The 22,422-nt window shown below is 33.0% G+C and overlaps 3 protein-coding genes, 1 long non-coding RNA gene and 1 other non-coding gene across 6 annotated transcripts; 4 read left to right on the top strand and 1 right to left on the bottom strand.

Annotated features, from left to right (window-relative positions):
• The first annotated feature begins 1,074 nt into the window (after window positions 1-1,074).
• Window positions 1,075-3,817, top strand: LOC112698279 (probable inactive receptor kinase At2g26730). The gene is made up of 2 exons (XM_025751595.3): window positions 1,075-2,642; window positions 3,246-3,817. The coding sequence occupies exons 1-2, from the start codon at window positions 1,253-1,255 to the stop codon at window positions 3,815-3,817; spliced, it is 1,962 nt and encodes a 653-aa protein (XP_025607380.3). The 5' UTR covers window positions 1,075-1,252.
• LOC112697337 (RING-H2 finger protein ATL46) lies at window positions 2,981-6,340 on the top strand. The gene has a single exon (XM_025750471.3). The coding sequence runs from the start codon at window positions 4,814-4,816 to the stop codon at window positions 5,972-5,974; it is 1,161 nt and encodes a 386-aa protein (XP_025606256.1). The 5' UTR covers window positions 2,981-4,813; the 3' UTR covers window positions 5,975-6,340.
• Window positions 6,341-15,346: 9,006 nt separating this feature from the next.
• Window positions 15,347-17,670, top strand: LOC114924159 (uncharacterized). 2 transcript variants are annotated; one of them, XR_011862616.1, is made up of 4 exons: window positions 15,347-15,681; window positions 15,771-15,823; window positions 15,974-16,058; window positions 16,359-17,670. It is a non-coding gene; the product is annotated as an uncharacterized lncRNA (long non-coding RNA). The 2 variants fall into 2 exon arrangements; XR_003810923.2 differs by having other exon boundaries at window positions 16,285-17,670.
• Window positions 15,522-15,624, top strand: LOC112699568 (U6 spliceosomal RNA). The gene has a single exon (XR_003152515.1). It is a non-coding gene; the product is annotated as a U6 spliceosomal RNA (small nuclear RNA).
• A 450-nt stretch (window positions 17,671-18,120) lies between the features above and the next one.
• LOC112697335 (uncharacterized) lies at window positions 18,121-18,588 on the bottom strand. Its single transcript, XM_025750470.2, has one exon. It carries the CDS (start codon window positions 18,586-18,588, stop codon window positions 18,121-18,123), a length of 468 nt encoding a protein of 155 aa, XP_025606255.1.
• Between the last annotated feature and the right edge of the window lie 3,834 nt (window positions 18,589-22,422).

The raw sequence follows: 22,422 nt of genomic DNA, 5'->3' as shown, positions 1-22,422 counted from the left end.
GTTCCTGTCCAGTAATCTGAGTCGAGGTATAACTCCTTCTAGTGCCGAGGTATAACTCCTTCTTCCGTGTGTATGGAGTTTTCTGTCCTAAGAGTACAGACGCCGAGCTATACTTTAGTCGTCGAGGAACACCGGAGGAGGTTGGGATCTGCAAAGAGATTCCAACGCTCAAGTCAGAAAGAGTGTTTTAGCTTTCTTTAAAAGTGAAAATAAAAGGGAGAGTTCTCTGTGTACTTATCCTGCTATGTTTATTTGGTTCTGTTTATATAAGATTTGTATATGACTTAATTGTGGTATGTTCTCCTCATTCCGAGATGTGAGGCATGGATACGGTCCGAGAATCTCGCAGAGAATCGTTTGGTAGCTTCTTTGAAAATGTCTTTTTAGGGTTATCAATAGTCACCGTTCTCTTTTTTAATTTGCTACACGTGGCCGAGTTATAGCACACGCAGCCGACTTCTACGGACGGATCATGAACTGCTCTGTTTTGAATTTGTAAGTGGCCGAGCTATAGCTTACGTGTCCAACTTATACGGATGGATCAATTTGTTAGATAAAAAAAATTGATTTTTATTTATTTGATTAGTTTTTTAGATAATATTTATTTAATAGAAAATTTAGTTGATGATAATATTTATTAAAATTGTAAAAATTTTACGTTAAGACATCTGAAATTATAATTTTTTAATATTTATTAAATTTAAAACTTATTTTTCTCTGAAAGAAAACAAAAAACACTATAATAGAACGAGCTGGTACGTTTACCATCCCTGGCTAGCTAGATATGAGTAGAGGAACGAGTAGAAGTGTAGAACGCTTCTCACTGAGATATAAGTTTGTTTATATATTATCTTATATATGATTAGCAATTTTAGCAATTAGCATAATAAACGTCAATATCGTTGTTAGTTGTTAGCATAAGCCATTGAGAAGATGAAGACGTTGCTTCCAACTGTTTCAGTTGCCGGCCTCTATTTGTCCAATAGTTTCGCTGAGCATCATGCCATTAACAATTTTCTTCTTTTTCTTAATATTATTATTTCACAATTATGAATGCTAATCACCAACAAAGAAACAAATGCTCATCGTAGTCTCAGTCAAATTGGACCTGTTCTCCATTCCGGCAAAAATCCATCAACATAGTAACTCCTTTTGAGTTCAAAATCAATCTTTCACTTCAAACCCCATCTTATTCAACACTTAGCAAAAGAGCTTATTCAAAATCAAACTTCATATTTTTCTTTGCATCAAAATGGAGAGAAATTCTTTCTGGGTATCCTTCATTGCATCCCTTTTCCTCCTAAGAATGGTTAATTGTGTTGATTATGAGGTCAAGAGCACAATGATACTCTTTCTTGCACAACTCTCTGGCAATGATAGTCATCAGAACTTCACTTTGAATTGGAAATTAGGCTCTGATCCCTGCATAGATCAATGGCAAGGTGTAGAGTGTGATACTCAAAACTCATCCATCAAGAATTTGCTTCTTGACAAGCTAAGCTTATCTGGAACTCTTGATGTTGCTATGCTTTGCAACTTGCATCCCCTGGCTGCATCTCTCACTTATCTTAGTCTCGACGGCAACGGCGTCCGCGGAGGCATCCCGGAAGAGATTGGAAGCTGCAAACAACTCACTCAACTACACTTAAGCGGAAACCAACTTTCTGGAACCCTTCCTAGTTCACTTTCCAAGTTAAACAATTTAAAGAGTCTTGATATATCTAACAACAAAATTTCGGGACAGTTACATCCTGATTTGGCTAGAATCTCAACGCTGAATATGTTCCTAGCACAGAATAATCAGCTCAGTGGAGAAATTCCGCCGTTTAATTTCTCTAATTTCGACCGGTTCGATGTCTCCTTCAACAATTTCAGTGGAGTTATTCCAGATATACATGGACATTTCACCTCTGAAAGCTTCCTCGGTAACCCTCAACTCTGTGGTGATCCATTACCAAAGAGTTGCACCGGCTCGCCGGTGCCTGCTAGCAAAGATTCCGAAGAACGGAAGGAATCGCCGGTGCCTGCAGCCGCTGCCGGCGATAATTCTGATGAAGAACCAAAGAAATCATCAAAGGGCCCTTCAAAAGAGCAGATTCTTATGTATTCAGGCTATGCGGCGATTGGAGCTTTAGTGATCCTTTTAATTGTGTGGAAGCTGTGCAGAAGAAAAAAGAAAGAAAAGAGAATTGAAGCATTGAATGAGAAAGTTGTAACTCAAAGTAGTGCTCAAAAAGCTAGCCATGTTTCAAGTGAATACAGAGCAGGAGTAAGCCGATCGGACTTCTCATTAACTTCGGAGAGCGGCATGGTTTCGCAATCACTCGTGGTTCTTTCGAATTCAAGGAATAGTATGCATGAATTGAAATTAGAAGACTTGCTCAAGGCTCCTGCTGAATTGATTGGAAGAGGAAAGAATGGTAGCCTTTATAAGGTGATTCTTGAAAATGGGACAACGGTGGTTGTGAAAAGGATCATCGATAGGTCTGTTCCCGGCCGTGATTTCAAGCAAAGAATGCAGATTTTGAGTCAAGTGAAGCATCCTTATGTGCTCTCACCTCTTGCTTTCTATTGCTCCAAGCAAGAGAAGCTTTTGGTCTATGAATATCAGCAAAATGGAAGTTTATTTAAGCTTCTACACGGTAACACCATATCCTCCTCTTTTTTACATATACTTGTTATGTTGTTTAATTTATAATCTTGGTTTATTCTCTGATTTAGTTATTAAATGTGAGAAAATTGATGACTTATTAAAATTTTAAGCCATTGAAAATATCTAAATTTTGTTTTATTTAGTACTTAGTGTGATGTTTTTTTGTGACTACTTATTAATGACATGTTTATAAATATGTTTAGAATAGAATATTAACTTGTACAATTAGAAAAATAATAAAAAATAATGAGTAAAAAACTTGTACATTTAAAAATATGAATTAAGATCTTTGAAAATGAAAAAATTGATAAAATGGTAAAGTGAAGAGTTAATCACTCTTAAATTAAGATAATAGAATACATATTTTGTGAAAATTACAAAATCAATAATGACTAACTCTATTTTATCACTTTACTAATTTATACACTCTAAAAGATTTAAATTTAAAAAATATACTCTAAAATTTAAAATCTGCATATCCAATATTCAGGTATTCACTAGTTTTTATATATTATTGTGCTTGGATAGAGCAATCATAAGTTATTAGTACTACAAAAAATCATGTATTTAAAAGCAAGAATTATGCATTCAGGTGCCCAAAAATCCTTTGACTGGAGCAGCAGGCTTGGAATTGCAGCTACGACCGCTGAGGCATTAGCTTTCATGCATCAAGAGCTTGGGCAACAAGGTATCTCACATGGCAACCTAAAATCATCCAACATTTTGCTAAACAAGAACATGGAGCCATGCATAAGTGAGTATGGTGTGATGGGTGGAGACGACGACCAACAACAACAACATAGTTCATCTTTTGTTAGTCCTTTCACTTCCATGTCATCATCAGATCACGCCGCCTTCAAGGCCGATGTCTATGGATTCGGCGTCATTCTGCTCGAACTACTCACCGGAAAGTTGGTAAAGAGCGAAGGGATGGAACTGACGGAGTGGGTTCAGTCTGTTGTGAGGGAAGAATGGACGGGTGAAGTGTTTGATAGGACTCTGATATCAGAGTATGCAAGTGAAGAAAGGATGGTGAATTTGCTTCAGGTCGCTATAAGGTGTGTTAATCGTTCCCCTGAGGCTAGGCCAAGTATCAACCAAGTTGCTCTAATCATTAACACTATAAAGGAGGAAGAAGAAAAGTCTTTGATTTATCAAGTGTGAGTGTGTGACCCTTGTCCCAGTTACAATTTTCTTGTATGTGGAATCTCTTTATCATCCAATTTCTGTATATGTGAACAGTGAGAATCACGAATTAATTGGCCTGTACTAAAATTATTGCTTCTATGTACTAACAACTATTTTAATTTCAAAAAAAGTTAGTGAAATAAAAAAGTAAAAATTTAATTATTATTGAATTTACAACTTTAATGATATATAAATTTCATTATTTTAATTTTAAAACTAATTTAGACTCCTATTTTTTATTCTATGATTTTTTCACTTTAAAATAATTTGGTTTACTTTGAATTATTTTGTGAAAAAGTTGGGACCGAAAGGATTAAATTCCTAAAACGATAACGGAAATGAAATTCGACATATCTCAACTCAACTGACAACTGGTGTAATGGTTTGACTTCTGAGTGCACATGATGAACTCTTCATTCAAAAATTCAGAAAAATTGTGCATTCACTCCCTCCACGCGCTGATGAGTCGAGTGGGTTGAAAACCCACGGTGTTTGTTTTGTCAGCCTTACCTCGCACTTTGGAAAATGTTACCACTTTCTCTATTTGGCGCTCTCTGCCTCTATCTACAAAACATGACAAAGACTGGAGAGAGAAATCTTTGAGGCGAGAGAGGGAATAAAAATAAAAACAAAAAAATCGTTCACACTCCACTTTCCTCTCCTCTGATGAGTCTCGCCTCTATTTAAGGCTTAAGCTAAGTCATACTGCCTTCCCCTTAGGGTTTATTCATGTACCTGAAATGAAAGGCCTCCACACAAACAAAAATTGAATCCAGAAAACGCCATGATCGGTGGTGTTCACATTTTATTGTGTTGAGTTCTTTCTTAAAAAAAAAAAAATCATGATGCTGATTTGGTTTTTCTCCTCTTACTACTTGCTCCATTCATAGAGCGTCTATACTCTATATACTCATCTGGAATCTGAGTCAGCTAACAGTGTTCAATTCTTTTGGGGCCAAATTAAATGTTGGGATGAGCGGGAGGATGAATAAGTGGTCCCATTTGAAGATGGCTTGGATTGAACACTCCCAAATCAACCGAAAAGACGGTTACATAACAAACCCACCTCCTCTTGTTTCAACATCCCCATATTCTGGAACTTTCCAGAAAGAACCTTCTGCTTCAACAACACCCTCACCTTCCACATCCGGCGCTAAAATCAGTCCAGCTGTGCTCTTCATCATAGTGATTCTAGCTGTTCTTTTCTTCATCTCCGGTCTCCTTCACCTTCTTGTTAGGTTTCTCGTTAAAAACCCTTCATCTTCCTCTGCATCTGCTCAACCTAATCGGCACCATGAAGGTTCTCTCTCTGACACTCTTCAGAGGCAGCTTCAGCAGCTTTTCCATCTCCATGACTCTGGTCTTGACCAGGCTTTCATCGATGCGCTTCCTGTTTTCCAGTACAAGGAGATCAAGGGGCCGAAGGAGCCTTTCGACTGCGCCGTTTGCCTCTGCGAGTTTTCCGACAAGGATAAGCTCCGGTTGCTCCCTGTGTGCAGCCATGCCTTCCACATCAGCTGTATAGACACATGGCTTCTTTCGAATTCCACTTGCCCACTCTGTAGAGGAACACTCTTCGCGCCGGGGTTTTCCATGGAGAATCCGGTGTTTGATTTCAATGATTTGAGGGAAGACGAGGGCTGCCAATTCCCCTGTAGTAACAATAACAATGGAGGGAAGATGGTTGCAGTTCAAGAGATTGAAGAAGCTGCGGACAAGGGGCTTGTCCCTGTGAGGCTTGGTAAATTTAGGAGGGTTGATTTGGAGGCGGCCGAGCCGGAAGGCGGAGAGGCTAGTAGTAGTAATTTGGATGCAAGAAGATGTTTCTCAATGGGGTCTTACCAGTATGTACTTGGAAAATCGGATCTCCGGATAACCTTGAATTGTGATCATCGCCGGCAGGGTCGCGGCGATGATAATTCGGAGGAGGGATCAAGTGAGGTTGAGAGGGAAGGAAAGAACATTAATAGTGTTAGCAGAGGAGAGAGCTATTCTGTTTCCAAAATATGGTTGTGGTCAAAGAAGGGAAAATTTTCAGTTTCTTCAGATGCACACAACATTGGATTACCATCTTCTCTTAATTCAGATTTGCCTTGGATGAGAGAAATGGAAGGTACATCAGAAAAGGTATAAGATTATCCCCTTTCTTGCTAGAATTCATGTTAGTGTCCATTGAATAATTTGTTCATTCAAAATTTTGGTATGATCTAGAGTCTTGAAATTGTGGTGATTGATTGCAGTATATTGTGATGTGGTTACATGTATATGTCAGGATTAAGGGAAGAGGTAACTTGTAAGATATACATTTCTTTATTTGCTTGGGTTATTATGAAACTTGATGTGCTTAATCCATAGTTGTCTTAGAATTCAAATTCCTTTTTGACTTCTCCCATACCCAACAAATTTGTACAATTAAAGTTATTGAACATCATTACAGTTACTTAGTTAATTGAATTTGGTTGTGGAGCCTAGCCTGTTCCAATGCCGGCATTGTAATTATGGAGGTGGACCTTTTTATGATAAATTTTTACATGATATATCATGTGTTAGTATTTATCATTGATTAAGAAGTGAAGCCAAACTAAAGGAATATGAACTATAAAATCATATAATTAACTCTCTGAATCAACGCATGATATAATTACCTGAGTAAGACGCGTTTGCTTTATTGGCTTTTAAGGTGCTGAATTTTGTTCACTCTTTTCTTTTTCTTTTCTTTTTTTTTTTTTACATAGGAATAAACTCTCTTTCATAGAAAATTATAAATAGTAAAAAATAGTCAAATGACATTTATAAATAAGAGAAAAAATATTAATTCTACAATTAAAAAAATAAATATTTTTAATGTTGAACTATGGAAGAAGTCACAATTTGATTACAAAGAATTTTAAAGGATAGAAACAAATATAAACCTGAGTCTTTTTTTTCTTTATCTTCTTTGATGTTATTGGATGTTGTTATCGACAAAACAACAATGAGGGACTTTAGCAATAATTAAGGTTATTAACGTAAATTTTTTGTTTAAAATGTTAAAAGCTTAAATTTTGTATGCATTCGTTGTCTAAAAATGTCAGAATTTTTTAATGTTTTTTTCTAACAAGTATCATTTTTAAGAATACAATAGTATTAAGAAAAAGGACAAAAATAAGATTTTTGGTTTTTGAAAAATGCATTTATACTTATTTTATGTATACACTAAAATTTAATCAACAATTCAGTTATCCAAAATGCACCTTGAGAGGAAAAAAAGTTGTTCAATGATAATTTCATTTGAAAATTGAAAGGGTAAAATTGAAAGTGAAAATTGGACAACAACAATTCTCTGTATTATGGTCTATAGATTTATACTTTTTTTGTTAATTATTTTAACAAGAAGTATAAATGTTTTTGTTTGGTTGAATATATATGGTTTTACAAATAGTTTTTTGCGTGGGTAGACATAGACGGCAGTTTCATACTTAAATCAATGAAAGCTGTGGGCCTATGTGGCAGTTGGATTTCAATTTCAATCCGTCTTGTGACTAGTTCTAATCCAAAATTTGGCTCTAGTTTTAGTGGTGTAGGGTCACTTTCATACAACTCCCATTTGGCCATTTTGAATTTAAGGATTGAGGTTTATTTTATCAAATGTCAATGATGGTTTTCAACTACCAGAGTGCTAACAATAGGTAGTTCAAAGAAAAAAACAAAAGTATACAGGATTAGAACTTGTAAGATTGCTATTGTCGTTTTTTTCTTCATATGCATCTTTTATAACTAATTCAATTACAAACAAACGCAACATTAGGCTTGTCCTTGATTTGATAATCATTAATGCCAGGCAATGTTCAATGTTGTCAACCGTACATTTGATTGTTTGAAACATCAAAATTATCATTGTCTTTAGAAAACCCAAGTATCAGGTTGATTTAATTTGCGTTAAATTTTAATGTTGGTTCATGTTAAATTCTATTTATTAAGTAGGATTCAAAAACTAGAATAGTTAAATTTTCATAGGATTTGTTAAATGTAATAGTTTTGTATGTTTAACTCCCACAAGATTTAATATTTATAAATTAGATTTTGTTTGTTCATTCTAAACATCGACTTTGTGATAATGCAACGGTTGTCTTGTGAGATAATTGTGAAATTAAATATTAAATATTGAGTATATACCCATTTTGGTCCTCAAAGAATTTTAGACTGGACATTTTAGTCCCCAACTAAAATTAATTACTCGATTGGTCTCTAACAATTAATTCCGTCAGTCACTTAGGTCCTTTACTCCGTTAACTCTAACGGAGGACAAAATAGTCTCTGACAACTCTAACAGGGGACAAAATGGTCCTTGATCTCCTCTGTTTGAAAATGACACTGTTCTCTCATAATTTTTATCATATCTCTCGCATAACACTAGCAGTCTAACACTGTAACTTCAAACTACACCATGAACACTCTATAAATTTAATGTTCACAAGAAAAAAATCCTCAACTTGTTCTCAACCAATTCATACTCGGAAAACTAATGCCTATGTCTCTCAACTAGTTATCGTCTTCGACGGATCCCATGAATCTAGACAGCAAGTCTGATTTATTAAGACCTGTCATTGTCGTTGTCATCTCCCTCTTACTCTGCCCTATCATCTCCATGACCACATTGTCCACCACTCCGATCGCTTCCTTCAGCTTCTTCTCCAAACCAATGTTCAGTAATCGCTTCAGTTTCCATATGAGTGGCAATGGCAACATTGCTCGTTGTACTGATAGCTTGGATGCGAGGTCGAAGCTGTCTGCCAACTTGAACTCTGGAAAAGAAGGAATGAAGCACTCGATATCTATTTTAAATGAGAATTTGCATATGATGTTGAAGGAGAATCTTCTCATAATGTTCTAATGTCCAACAATTTATATTGCTTGTCGTAGAGTGGAGAAAGGCGTGCCCTTGGAGTAGTTGTGGAACTTGGTCTTGAGGATGTCGTGGACGTGTCGGGGTTGGAGGTGATGTTATCGAAGACGTGGAAGTGGATGCTTTTGGTGGGTGAAGTGCAGAGGAGGTGGATGTACCAGTCACAAGGATTTAGGATGTGTGTGGTCCATGACATGTTGAGGTAGGTGTGACAATTATACCATGGCTTAATCTTGGAGCTAAAGAGGATGAAGGAAAAGATGGAAAAGAAGACTGTGAAGGTGAAGAAGGAGAGTATGAATGTTAGGGTTGTTCGAGATATGGTAAAAATTGGGGAAGAACAGTATCGTTTTCGAATAAAGGGGTCAGGAATTATTTTGTCCATTGTTAGAATTGTCAGTGACCATTTTGTCCTCTGTTAGAGTTGTCAGGGACTATTTTGTCCTCCGTTAGAGTTAACGGACTAAAAGACCTAAGTGACTGACGGAATTAATTGTTAGAGACCAATTGAGTAATTAATTTTAGTTAAGAATTAAAGTATCCAGTCTAAAATTTTTTGAGGACCAAAATGGATATATACTCTTAAATATTTAAATGAAACTTTTAAAGAAATGTATCATAAAGTGAAAGGTATGATGGCGAAAAGAGTAGGGGCCAAAATGAAGAAAAAGCCTTTAAAAGGAGAAGGGAGAAATGTAAAGTAGGCTGATGTGGAACAAAAGCATGCTAAATTGAAAGATTATGGGATTTTTTTTTTATTGGTGAATATTTCTATACAGAATTTTGTTTGTACATCCTTAACCAACTTTGAATAATAATTTTCTTCAATTTTAACAATCTCATATAAGTGTTGTTGAACCGGAATTTCTTTTAAAATATTAAAGGCACCTATTCAAATAAAATGTCAAAAATATTTTTTTATAAAGATATTTTATTTAAAAGTGTGATTTATTTATTTAATTACATTTTAAATAAAGACAATATTTTTATAATATATTAAAATTTAATTCTACATCTATTATTTAAAGGTAAAAAAAAAGTTTTTTCATGTGAAAACAATTATAAAATTATTCTAAAAATATCCACCAATATTAAATCCTCTACTTTGTATAAAATTGGGTCTAATATAACATGCAGGAATAATAGAACACTTTAAAAGTGGTTTACATAATTATATTGATAGCGAATACTTGCTACATCAACGACTAGAACCATCAAAATATACTAAATTCATCGAGTCATTCTATTTATCCATTTAAACTGGCGAATTTTACCTCTAAAATTAAGTTCGTTTAAATTTTGAATTAAACGAGATGAGTTCGATTAACCAAAAAAAATGACAGGTTAAACGGGTTAGACCAACAGATTAAATTAGGCAACACGTTTAATTTTTTTACATTAAAAAATAGTATTTTTGACTACTATTTCTCCGAATTAAATCCGAAAATTCAACCCAACTAAAATAATAAACGGACCAATCTGTTTAACGGTCTATGCCGGTCATAAACGGTCTAGATTAGAAAATTATGACCCTTGAATAAAACGAGTTTAAACGAATCAACCCGTTTAATCAAAAGACTTAGGCGGGTTGACAATTTGACAGCCCTAACAATAATAAACCAAGATGTTAATTCCATGTTTATTTTCATGGGTGAACATGTAAAACTAGTTGTATTTGGATTTATATATGTTCGGCAACCAGTTTGCTGAACATTTTGTGGTATAGAAAGGGTTATTATTAAGCAAACCACCGTAAGCTACCGCAAACCACTGGACCTTTTATCCCTGCAGTCTCATGAGAGGCGGCTACATACGTGGAGGTCACTCTAGATCCTATATGCCAGAAGTACCTATGAGGAAAAGACAGGATCATTCACAAAGAAATGAAAAAAAAAGGGGTCAGAATTTCAAATATAAAACAAGTCTTTTCTAGAAGCCAAGACCCATCCTTAACTCCAAGAGAAGAGGAACGGATGCAAGGAGAAGAGGAAGACTGGATGCAAAGAGCAGAGGAGAAAAGAGGCAATACGAGCAAGGCTAAGGAGCAGAAGAGGACCTTTAGTGATATGGTCTGGAGAGGCAAGCAACAGTAGAAGAAGAAGGAGGCGGGAAAAAGGAGACCAAACCAACAGAAAAAAGTCTCATGGAAGAGAAAAATAACCAGGGTCAAGACATTACTATACATAAGGTCAAAGATATCAACAACCTCACAATTAATGAGAAAGCCATTCATGAATTAAGGAAAGTTTGGTAGGATACCCTCATTATCAAATTACTAGGCAAAAAGATATCTTTGATGGCGCTAACTAGAAGGCTTAAAGCTATGTGAGAAAAATGAAAAGTATTGATGTTATTGACATGAATAATGAGTTCTTTATTGTGAAATTCTACTCACAAAAAGACTTGGACTTTGCTTTAATCAAAAGACCTTGGAAGATCTTAGATTACTACCTCTTTATACATTTTTAGAAACCAAACTTCAACTCTATAGAGACTTCCATTGATAAAATTGTAGCTTGGGTGAAGCTGCCAAGGCTGGCAATAGAATGCTATGATGAGAAAATGCTGAAGAATATTGAGAACATTGTATAGAACTTTAAAGGAGGACACTAACACAGCAAACAGAAAGAAGAAAAAATTTGCCAGACTTTGCGTTAAGATAGACCTCATAGAGCCTCTAGTTACCCACTATGCAATCAACAGGGGAAAGCATATGGTAGAATATGAAGGATTATATAATATCTGCTTTGGTTGTGAGAAGGTTGGGTATGAAAAATCAAGTTGTCCATCTAATAACAAGATAGCAAAAAGAGATGATACTGCCATGAAAACTGGGAAGGCTTAAGGAGGAGGAGAACCAAGTGAGCATATACAGGAGGAAAGGAATTCTATAGAGAAAAATGTTAGAATTTTTAAAAAAGATAAAGATAAATAAGTCATGACAGAAAAAAATTAGACATATGGACCATGGATGGTGGTCCGAAGAGTAACAAGAAGCAAAAAAAGGAGGAAATGGAGAGCATATTGGGCGTAGTGGAATTGATGGGAGCAAGAATGAAAAATGTACTATCTCTAGTACAAGATATGTTATAATAAAGACACAATGATGAGATTGATAATGAGGGGGAATAACAGTTACCAGATTTGTCCAATTATCACGTTACCCAGCCATGACACTGCAGCAAAAGCTGTGCATAACACCCCCCAGACCCACAATTGACAACCATAAGATTAACAAGACCTAAACCTGCCACACCAACCCGTGTCCTCAACCAGCCACATAACAATAGCCTAAATGACCAAAATCTCTAATGTGTTGTAAGAATCTGATCCAAATGGACAAAAATTTTCTACACCTTTTTCTAAAACACAGTTGAAACTAACCTTCTCTTGTACCCTTTTTGGCTAGCCTATTACAACCAACAAATACCAAATTCATCCTCAATACACATACACACACCATAGCAATAACTGGATGGAAAACAATCAAGTCTCTCAAGAAACAAACATCTTTAAATTTGCAATGATGAACACACAAAGAATGAATGAGAAGATGGAGGAGTTCCCTGATCCCAAACTCCTAGAAATAATTTTATCAATTGATGTAGATGCTATGATAGAAGCAACAGAAGCAGTAAAAAGAATGCTCAATCAGAATGATGAAGGCATCATCATGATAGAGTGCGAGACATGTGCAGATGATTTGGTTGAGAATTAAGAAGGACCAAGAGATGTAGCTTTGATAGGGGAACATATAGAGGAAGAAAACCTTCAAGAAAGGGCCTAAGCTAGCTTTAAGAGGTACTGCTTTACTCATATCTATTTATGATTATTGTTTCTTGTAATTATAGAAGGGCGGAGAGTAAAGACCTTTTCGTCGCATCCTATTGGATATGATAAAACGGTTTAGACCTGATATAGTGTTGTCGTTGTTAGAAACAAGGGTGAGTGCTAATAGAGCTAGAGAGGTTATAGGGAGTTTTAGTTTTGCCTCTTATCATATGGAGGATGCGATTAGCTTTAGTGGTGAGATTTGGATAATGTGAAATGACCCAAATATAAACATTACGGTTCTATCCTCTAAAACCCAGTGAGTCCATATGGAGGTTAATTATAGTAATAGAAGAAATTGACTTCTCACGACTTTGTATGCTAGTCCACAAAAGAATAATAGAAAAAGATTGTGGAAGGAAGTGACGGAGTTATCACAGCATATCAAAAAGGAGTAGATGATTGTGGGAGACTTCAATGAGATAGAAACTCCAAATAAAGGAGAAAAAAGGAGGGGTAAGAGTAGATATGAATGTGTGCAGAAAATTTGCAGATTGGATAACAAGTTATAATTTTATTGACCTCGGTTATATTGGGTCGAGATTCATGTGGAAAGGGCCTAAATGGGAGGGACTAGATAGAATGTTTAAAAGGCTAGATAGGGCCTTAGCCAATGTGGTTTGGAGGACAAGATTTTCGGAGGCAAGAATGGAGGTCCTAACTAGATCCTATTCAGACCATCATCCATTCCTTATTAATATGGAACCAGTACTAATGTAGAAGAAAGACAAACCGTTCAGATATGAGGCAATACAAAACTTACCGTCAGAGTTTGAGGAATGCATAAAATAAGGCATAAAGGGACAACATGCCTTAAAATGTGCTCTTACACAACTCACATAATATTTAAAGAGGTGGAACGCAGAAACTTTTGGACATATATAGAAGAAAAATAATGAAATTCTAAGAAGGATAGGAGATATTCAGAGAGCTCCTAGTTATGGGAGCAATCCCTTTCTAGATGAACTTGAAAGAAATTTAAACAAAGAATTGGAGGAGCTACTTAACAGAGAGAAAGTATTTTAGATACAAAAATCAAGAGATATTTAACTAGTAGAGGGTGATAGAAACACTTACTATTTTCACACAAAAATAATTATAAGAAAAAAAAAGAAGAGAATTACTAAACTAAAAAATGCTTAAGGCCTTTGGGAGGAGAATTAGGAGAAGTTGAAAAGAATGACATTCAATTTCTTTGAAGAGCTATATAGAGAAGAAAGACATGACTCTCAACTACCCCATTGAAAAATAGCATATCAAAACCTCAATGAGAACCAAGTCAAAAAATTATGTACCAAACCTACTCAAGAGGATATCAAAAAGGCCATATTTAGCATTGGCTCCTTTAAAGTCATGAGCAACTATGGATTTCCAGTCTTGTTCTATAAAGAAAATTACAAAATTTTGAAAGAAAATGTATATAAATTTGTAAAAAATGTGTGGCCCAACCCGAACGAAATAAAATACTACAACTTGACCCTTATTACACCATGATCTTAAAAACTACAGCATCACCAGAATTCATCTCACATTTTCGCTCTATTGCATTGTGCAATGTGAACTATAAATGTGTCACCAAGGTCATAGTAAAAAAACTAAAGTCACTCTTCCATAATAAAATTTCACCGTGCCAATCAAGCTTTATTCTAAGAAGGAGAATACAAGACCATATTTTGATAAGAAAAAAAATGGTGCACTTAATGAAATAAGCTAGAGGTAAAAAAGGCTATATGGCAATCAAATTTAATTTTGAAAAGGCTTATGACCGCATAAATTAGAGTTTCATGAGGCAGTGTTCGGTTGATTTTAGGCGGCCGAAGAGCATTATGAAGCTGGTCATGGAATACGTTACTACAGTGTCGTATAATATAATGCAAAATTGTGAAAAAACTGAAGATTTCTACCCATCTCGTGGCTTAAATGTCCTATTATAAAAATGCTCTTAATAAATTTTTGATCAAATGTATAAATTATTTCCTAAATACAAAAATTTTTGTCACTTATAGAAAAAATGGTTTGTTTAGTTATATCTTTATGCTTTTTAAACTTTTTAGAAACATTTTAATTTTTATTTTTTTATCAATGTTTAAATATTTTTAAAATATTTTTATTAATTTATTCAGTTTTTATATTCCATAAACAATAAATCTCTTCCTTAATTAGTATATTTAAAAGCTATGATGCACAGACACTGACACGGACACAGGATACGACACTACCTGAGACATGTCAGACACGCGAATTTTAAAATTTTACATGACACAGGACACGCATACATATAATATATAAAATATTTTTTAGATAAATCGTAATGATATTTTGATATTTTATTGATATTAAAATATAAATTAAAAATTTTAATTATTTTTAATGTCTTATTTTAATTATATCAATTATTTAAAATATTTTTTGTTTTAATAAATATTAATATATATTATATCTAAATTTATTTTAAGAATATATGTAAAGAATAAGACTAGACACACTAGCACGTGATTGTATTTAGGTGTGTCCAAACGTGTCCGAAAAAAAATTTTTATTTTTTATTTTTTATAAAGACACAGTTGAACACAGCAGACATGCGTGTCGGTGAATGTCGTGTCCAAAATGTGTCCGACACGGAGACACGACAACTCAACGAAGTGTCCGTACCTCATAGTTTAAAAGTCACTAATTTTTTTAGTCACTTAACAAAATAAGGTAAATTTTTACATATGGTGGAGCCCACACATGTAAAAAGTTACTACGGTAGAGTTTTGGTCACCTTCTTCTTCATGTCCCAGCTCCCTCCCTGCGACTGAGTGAAAGAACTCGTTATGACCTCATGCAAACGGTGATGGAGATGTTAATCATCCTCCATTTTCATGTTCAATTTCACTTTCTCACTTGACTCGGTAAAGTCCCACATCGCTTAGTATCAGACCACTCTGACAGAATATATATCAAAGGAAACACAAAAGGCTCGTCCCTTCGGGGACATCCGATAAAATTGGAACGATACAGAGAAGATTAGCATGGCCCCTGCGCAAGGATGACACGCACAAATCGAGAAATGGTCCAAATTTTTTTTTTCCCACTACCCCTACTTCTTCCTCCCTTGCAATCCCATTCTCAAGTTTTCCAGGTAACTGTAACACTTCACTGTATAGTTTTTCATGTGGATTTAAGCCCCGGTTTAGCTCAATGCCTCAATCTTACTGGTTTCATTATCAGGTTCAGTCAGATTTTGTGTGTTGGACTGTTGTAGCATGGTATATTGATTATAGGTATTCTTCACTTTGCTGACGGAGTTGTTTCTTTATATGTATTCGATCAATTTACATGCCCTTAATTGTTAGAGTAATTAGCCATTACCAATTAGTTTTTATTTGTTCTGCTCAATATCATACTAATCACAATAATCATATGTGCAACAGATGATAAAAGAAAGTTGGGTAATTTGATTTGGGCCAATTCATGAAAGGGAAACTGAAGTACTTTTCAGATCTTATCCTAATTGCAGTAAGCTCTTTTCTTCTTCCAGTTCATGAAGAATGATGACAATAAAAGAAAGGCCTTGGTTATAAATTTATAATGCATGTTCATGAATACTGTATTTGTAATGCACCCTCAACATTCAACAAGTAATAACAGCATCCATGTACTCTATATAAGATATTCAAAATTTATTACTAGAAAATAAGTTATCTTTTACTATACTAATACAAATTTCTGCAAAATGAATCAGAAAATGCATAACTACTTTGATGTCCAGCTCAGGTCTCTGCCATTTGAATGCAATTCTCTTGATCTTTTCTGCAGTTCTCTGCCATTTGCATTCAGCTTCAAACAAAGATCAATGAGAGAATTGCGGCAGGGCATTTTCGCTTCAGCATCAACTGAACTAAGAGGCTATGATACTTCCTTTATAAAAGAATCTCCATCACCTTCCTGTTCTTCTACCGAATATCTTACCACAAACCCAAGTTTTGCATTACCCTCCTCAACACAATCTGTCAACATACCCATCTCTTCATTTGGTGTTTGAGCCATAACATTCAGAAGATAACAGCAGAAGCAGTAATCTGGAACCATGCACAAATCCGAGAGTTGATTACATATCTTCACAACATCATCAGTTCGCTTGGCTTTTATATAGCACTGGATCATCGATGTCAGAACAAGGATAGTAGACTCAATTCCGGATTCAATAATCTCATTCAACATCACCTCCGCCTCTGAAACTTTGCGGTAGCACAAATACAATTATACAAGGTGATCATGGAAGAATATGTCCAACTGTCAGGCTATCAAGTCCCAGAACTCTTCATGTCCCTGAAAATCCCAACACCTTCATCGACATGGTGAACATCAGTACACATCGCCAAAAGCACATTATAAAGAATCAAACTCATCTCAATTTCCTTATAAACACTTAGAGCATCATCAGTTCATCACTAAACTGTGCTCTAACATACACTTATAACAGATGCATAGCAGCATAGGTCATCAAATCCGTTGAGAACGCATTACTTATCATCTCTGAATATATATATATTGCCAAGTTAGGCCTCACACCAAGTTCCTTCATTTCTTGGTACACACTCAAGCATCCATCATAGTTTCCCTACATTCCAATCATCTAATCAATGCTGAGAATGTCACTGCATCAAGGCGCCATGCCTCCAGTTTCGCTCGATCATAGAGCTTCAGGGCCATGTCAGCACTGCCAGTGAGTGCATAAGCATACACCATAGCCGAACAGGTAAATTCCGTCCGGCTCGCACCCATAACCCGGCATCTTCTCAAACCAATCGACAGCCTTATCGGGCAAAGCATGGCACAGTCGATCAAAGTGGAGAAAGTAATGTTATTAGGCTGCACCCCTCTCTGAAGCATTTCATCAAACAGCTTCTCCGCATCTTGGAAATCCATGCATTTCCTACACAGCCTGAGGGGTAACGTTATTGAAAATCAATTCTAATTTAAATGTATAGAGTTATATTAAAATCAAATATTATGTGCATTCTGTTAAAGTTTATTAGTCTTTATGATAAGAGCCTAGCAAATATAAAAACAGAATGTGCATTCTAGTAAGTAATTTAAATTTCTAATTTGGCTTTGACAACAGACTCAAACAAGGTTCGTTTTGTCATTTCATGTGTCCCTGCAATTTCAAATTTTAAAAATAGTTTTACCTACAACCCCAAGGACCATGGTGATGATAGAGCTTTAGTGACTACACTACAATGTTCTATTTCAATATTAATCATTAGATTTGTTAGAATAATTTACTACACTACACTGAAGTCCAATTTTTTTAATTGTAACATTTTTAATGTGTTCCATTATATTGTTGTCTTTGTCTATAGCATGTTTTCCTTTTATATATATATCAATAAATAAATAAAATGTTTATTACGTAAAAAATTAAATAATACAAAATATGTTACCACACAGGCACACATAGCCTAACAATTTCTATTCAAGAATCATATCCTTCTCCATTTTGAGTCTTGCTAAGGTCAAAAATGAAATCAAGGATACATTCAAAAAAGCTTTCGACTATTTTCACATGATATTATCACATCAACGAGAGACTATTATCCTTGCCAAGGTCCATGGATGATTTTGTTGATGCTGGAAGAGAAGCAAAGCGATATGAAAAATTGCGGCTGTAACGTTCATGATCATCACCTTCGTAATGTTTTCCATCATCAAAGTTGAGGGAATAACTCAAGGGATCATAATGGAATGAACCTTTCTTTGTCAATGTAGCTCTGGGAATATTCTTCTTCTTCAAACGACGAATAAACTTTTTCCATTTAGACCCAAACACCTTCTTCGACAATTCCTTTACTTTCTTCAATTTTTTGGGCCGCGAATGCTGCTGCTTCTCCGATTTCTGCTCTTCTCCACACCGACGACCATATGCTGACGATGATGCTTTTGATTGAAAGCATGGGATCCAAAATAAACAACCTCGTTTGGTGAATATAATATCCTGTATGTCATCGTCAGCATAATTGGTTGTCGGTGAAGACGAAGACATTTTGTGTAAAGAAAAAGAAAAGAAAGGTTAGATAAGAAAAAATGTGTGTGCAAGACCAATGAATTTTGCTCTCTTTCACACACACTTCTTTCCTATCACACCACTTTCTTTTTCTTTAACGTATCAAAGTATAAACTACTTTGTTTCGAGCATCTGATAATATATACGTGATTTTTTTTTTGGCATTACGAAAACAACGCTATAACAAATGAATTATTAATCTGTCACCAACTTGTTTTACAAATATCTGTTGACTGCTAGTTGTCTTGGACCAGGAGTAACTAAAAATATGTTATAAATATAATCTTCTAATTTGATTTAGTTACAGCTCATTTTTGACTCATTTATTTAATTTTCTAGAAGTAACCTAATTTTTATCATGACTAAAAATACTCTATCAAGTGGTAAGCATTCAAAAACAACCATTCAGGTGATAGTCAAATAAATTGAATCATGCGAAGAGAACTGAAAGTTACACACATTTTGCTAAATGGAATTTGTAACTTAGGTTATATTATGAGAACTATTCTTATTCATTATTAATATCAATATGTAACTTAGATACTTCGTGTAAAAATGCTTTTATAAACGCTGCAGGGAGAGTATAGAACCTTATATGCATAGTAGTTGGTAGTCAAGTTCTGCCTCTACATATTCCTTCAAACTAGCATTTATTCATCATTGGTAGAACCCGAATTGTTGAGAATATTTTTTTTGAAATAAAAAGCTCAACACAATAAAGTGGAACATTAACGTCTCAACAGAAAAATATTAAACAGAAAAATCAGTCATCAAAATTAATTATTATATATTTTTATATATATATATATTGTAATTTAATTTATTTTTAATATATATTTTATATTATTAATTGATTTTAGTGCATAATTAATATAATTGATTGTTGAGATATAATTGTATTAATTTGATAAATTTTCAGTCAAGTTCTCTTATTTCTCATGCAATTGAAAGGGAAAAAAAATTTTGCTCTATATAATTTTTGCTATTTACATTCTATAATCGATCTAAAAAACAGAATATTTTGACTGTTCAAATTAGTCTTTTTCATCTTACAATTAAATTAACATATAAAAGAAAAAAAATACGTTGAACTACTCAAGAAAATAATAAATGTCTAAATTTAAAAGAACATAATCAAATTAAACAATTACATCAATGAAATAGTGATATAAACTATAATGGAATATAAAATTTTAGTAAGTGAATTATTGAGGACTTGTAAAAAAGAAGTAAGATAACTGGTCTAAGACTTTTTCACAAGTATTGCAGAACCTGATTTACCAACAAAAGAAAAATGAAAAGAAATTCAGAGAGAAGTAAAGAACAGAATTTGTGAGAGAAAAAAAAAGAATATACCACTCAACGCTGCAATGCATAACCATCAGCCTTGTATTTATGGTTCTCTCTTATGCCTCTTTTACGTCCCTAATTCTATGGATTAGATTCCACGTGTCTTTTCTTTCTAATTCTTCATCATATGCTAACGATTTACCACTTTAAGTCTGAATATCATCTTTAATTGCCTCAACCCTCTTATTATTTTTCTTCCTAACAACATACTTTAACTAGAGAAGACAAATCTATTACTCAGTTTTTTTAGTGGATTCCCATGGATATGGCTTCTCCTGTGTTGTGCCATCCAAATTATTTTGAGCAAATGGTTAAATTTATTTTTAAAAAATTATTTGTTTTTTAAATTAATCTCAAAAATTTTTTTAATCAAATTTATTCTTTAAAAATTTTAAATTAATTACGTTAGTTTTTTTTGTCATTTTTTTGGTTGATATGATATGTTAAGTAATAGTACAATACACACAGGAGTTTTAATTGATTATTAATATGATAAATTTATGAAATTATATCAAATCAAAATCTAATTAAGAGAAGAACTTGAGGCATTGAAATCCCTCAATTTGAAGTTTATTTGATCTAATTTCATAAACTTATCATATTAGTTGCCAATTGAGATTACTAGGTTTGTATTGTGGTGTATGTCACTTAATGTGTCACATCAACAAATTTTGACGCTGTTAGCAATGGAAGTAACGAAAAAACTAAAATAACTAATTTAAAATCTTTGAAAGATGAATTTGATTAAAAATATCTTTCGAAAACTAATTTAAAAATGAGTGATCTTTCGGAGACTAATTTGACTATTTACTCGACAAAATTCTTACAAAAATACTATAGTCAAAATATTCTAAATAAATTGAGAAAGTTGATAACATATGAAAATAAAAATCTAATTACATTTGAAATAAGTAAAGGAATTTACACATAAAAGTAATGAATTTAATAGTAATTAATTATTTATTTTATTTTATAAATCTTTTTATTTTAAATGTTTTTTTTTCTAGAGTTTCGATACTCTTCTATAGATCATCTATATTAAATTTTAATGAAATTGGATAGCAATAAATAAATAATAAAAGTACCTTTATTTTTTTTCATGTTTTCAACAAATATATTATATTAATTTTTAAATATATATAAAATTATATTAAACAATTTTGAATTGACATAAAATTATTTGATAGTGTAATATTTACTTAAATTAGTACATTTCATTTTGATCCCCCTCTCTCATATATATATATATATATATATATATATATATATATATATATATATATGGTTATTGTTATTATACTGATTATTATAGTATATAATTTTCACAACACTTTAAAAAGTATTATTAAAATTAAATTATTTTTTTATTTTTAAATTAAAAATATTTTTAAAATATAAAAAATATTGTCTTCATTTTAGTAATACTTTTTTTATTTAAGTGTTACAAAATAACATAATATCCATGGTCTCACAATAATAGCCATACATGATGATGATGATAATAATAATATTCCAACCTTTCTTTTATTTTATTAACATTATCACATGAATGTTGACTAAAGGCACAGTAACACTATGTTTGGTTTGATAGAAAATGAGTGGAAAGAAAATGGATAGAAAGAAAATGGGTGGAAAATGATATTTTCCTTTGTTTGGTTATGAAAGAAAATAGGAAGGAAAGAAAATTTTAGTGTGGGTCCCACTAAAAAAATTTTCTTTCCATCACAAGCAAGAAAACTAGAAAAAAAGTGTTATATTTTTGTATTTCCAATACTACCCTTAGTTATATTACTATTAACAAATATTAATATAAATTTAGTTTTACTATATTATTATAATAGAAATTTATATTTAAGTATTATATATATTAGATAAATAATTTAAATTAAATATATAAATTATAATATTTTATAATATTTATAAAATATAATAAAATATGAATAAATAAAAATATTTATACTTTATTTTATAATAAGGGTATTAACGTAATTTTATACTATTATAATTTTCTTTCTTTTCACTTTTCTTTCCATCCAAACAAAAGAAAATTTTCTTTCTATTTTCTTTCCATCTATTTTCTATTCATCCAAACAACACACAAATAACTCAACTTTTCTTTCTATTTTCTTTCCTCTCATTTTCTTTTCTCTTATTTTCTTTCCTTCCATTTTCTTTCCAACATCCAAACAAAGCCTAAGAGAAATAATCTGAACCATCAAAACTCCCCCAACGTTCCAGCGTCAAATAATATCATAAAAAATGAAAAATGTCAGAAAATTATTCAAAGAAAAAATTTTAAAATTAGTATTTTTATTAAATTTAATCAGTATTTAATTATTAAAAAAATATATAATTTTATATTATTAAATATAATCTTATATTATTAAAAATATTAATAATAATTAATTAATATACAAATTACAAAATATACTAATAATTTCTTAGCATTATTGTTATCAAAAT

Source organism: Arachis hypogaea, chromosome 6 (assembly GCF_003086295.3).
Source record: "Arachis hypogaea cultivar Tifrunner chromosome 6, arahy.Tifrunner.gnm2.J5K5, whole genome shotgun sequence".
NCBI classification, from domain to species: domain Eukaryota; kingdom Viridiplantae; phylum Streptophyta; class Magnoliopsida; order Fabales; family Fabaceae; genus Arachis; species Arachis hypogaea.
This window is presented reverse-complemented; position numbering and strand designations above follow the sequence as displayed.

Coding starts and splice junctions, on each gene's coding strand:
- LOC112698279 (XM_025751595.3), top strand. CDS start 1,253: ATGGAGAGAAATTCTTTCTGGGTATCCTTCATTGCATCCCTTTTCCTC. Junction 2,643..3,245: donor TTTATTTAAGCTTCTACACG/GTAACACCATAT, acceptor TTATGCATTCAG/GTGCCCAAAAATCCTTTGAC.
- LOC112697337 (XM_025750471.3), top strand. CDS start 4,814: ATGAGCGGGAGGATGAATAAGTGGTCCCATTTGAAGATGGCTTGGATT.
- LOC112697335 (XM_025750470.2), bottom strand. CDS start 18,588: ATGTCTTCGTCTTCACCGACAACCAATTATGCTGACGATGACATACAG.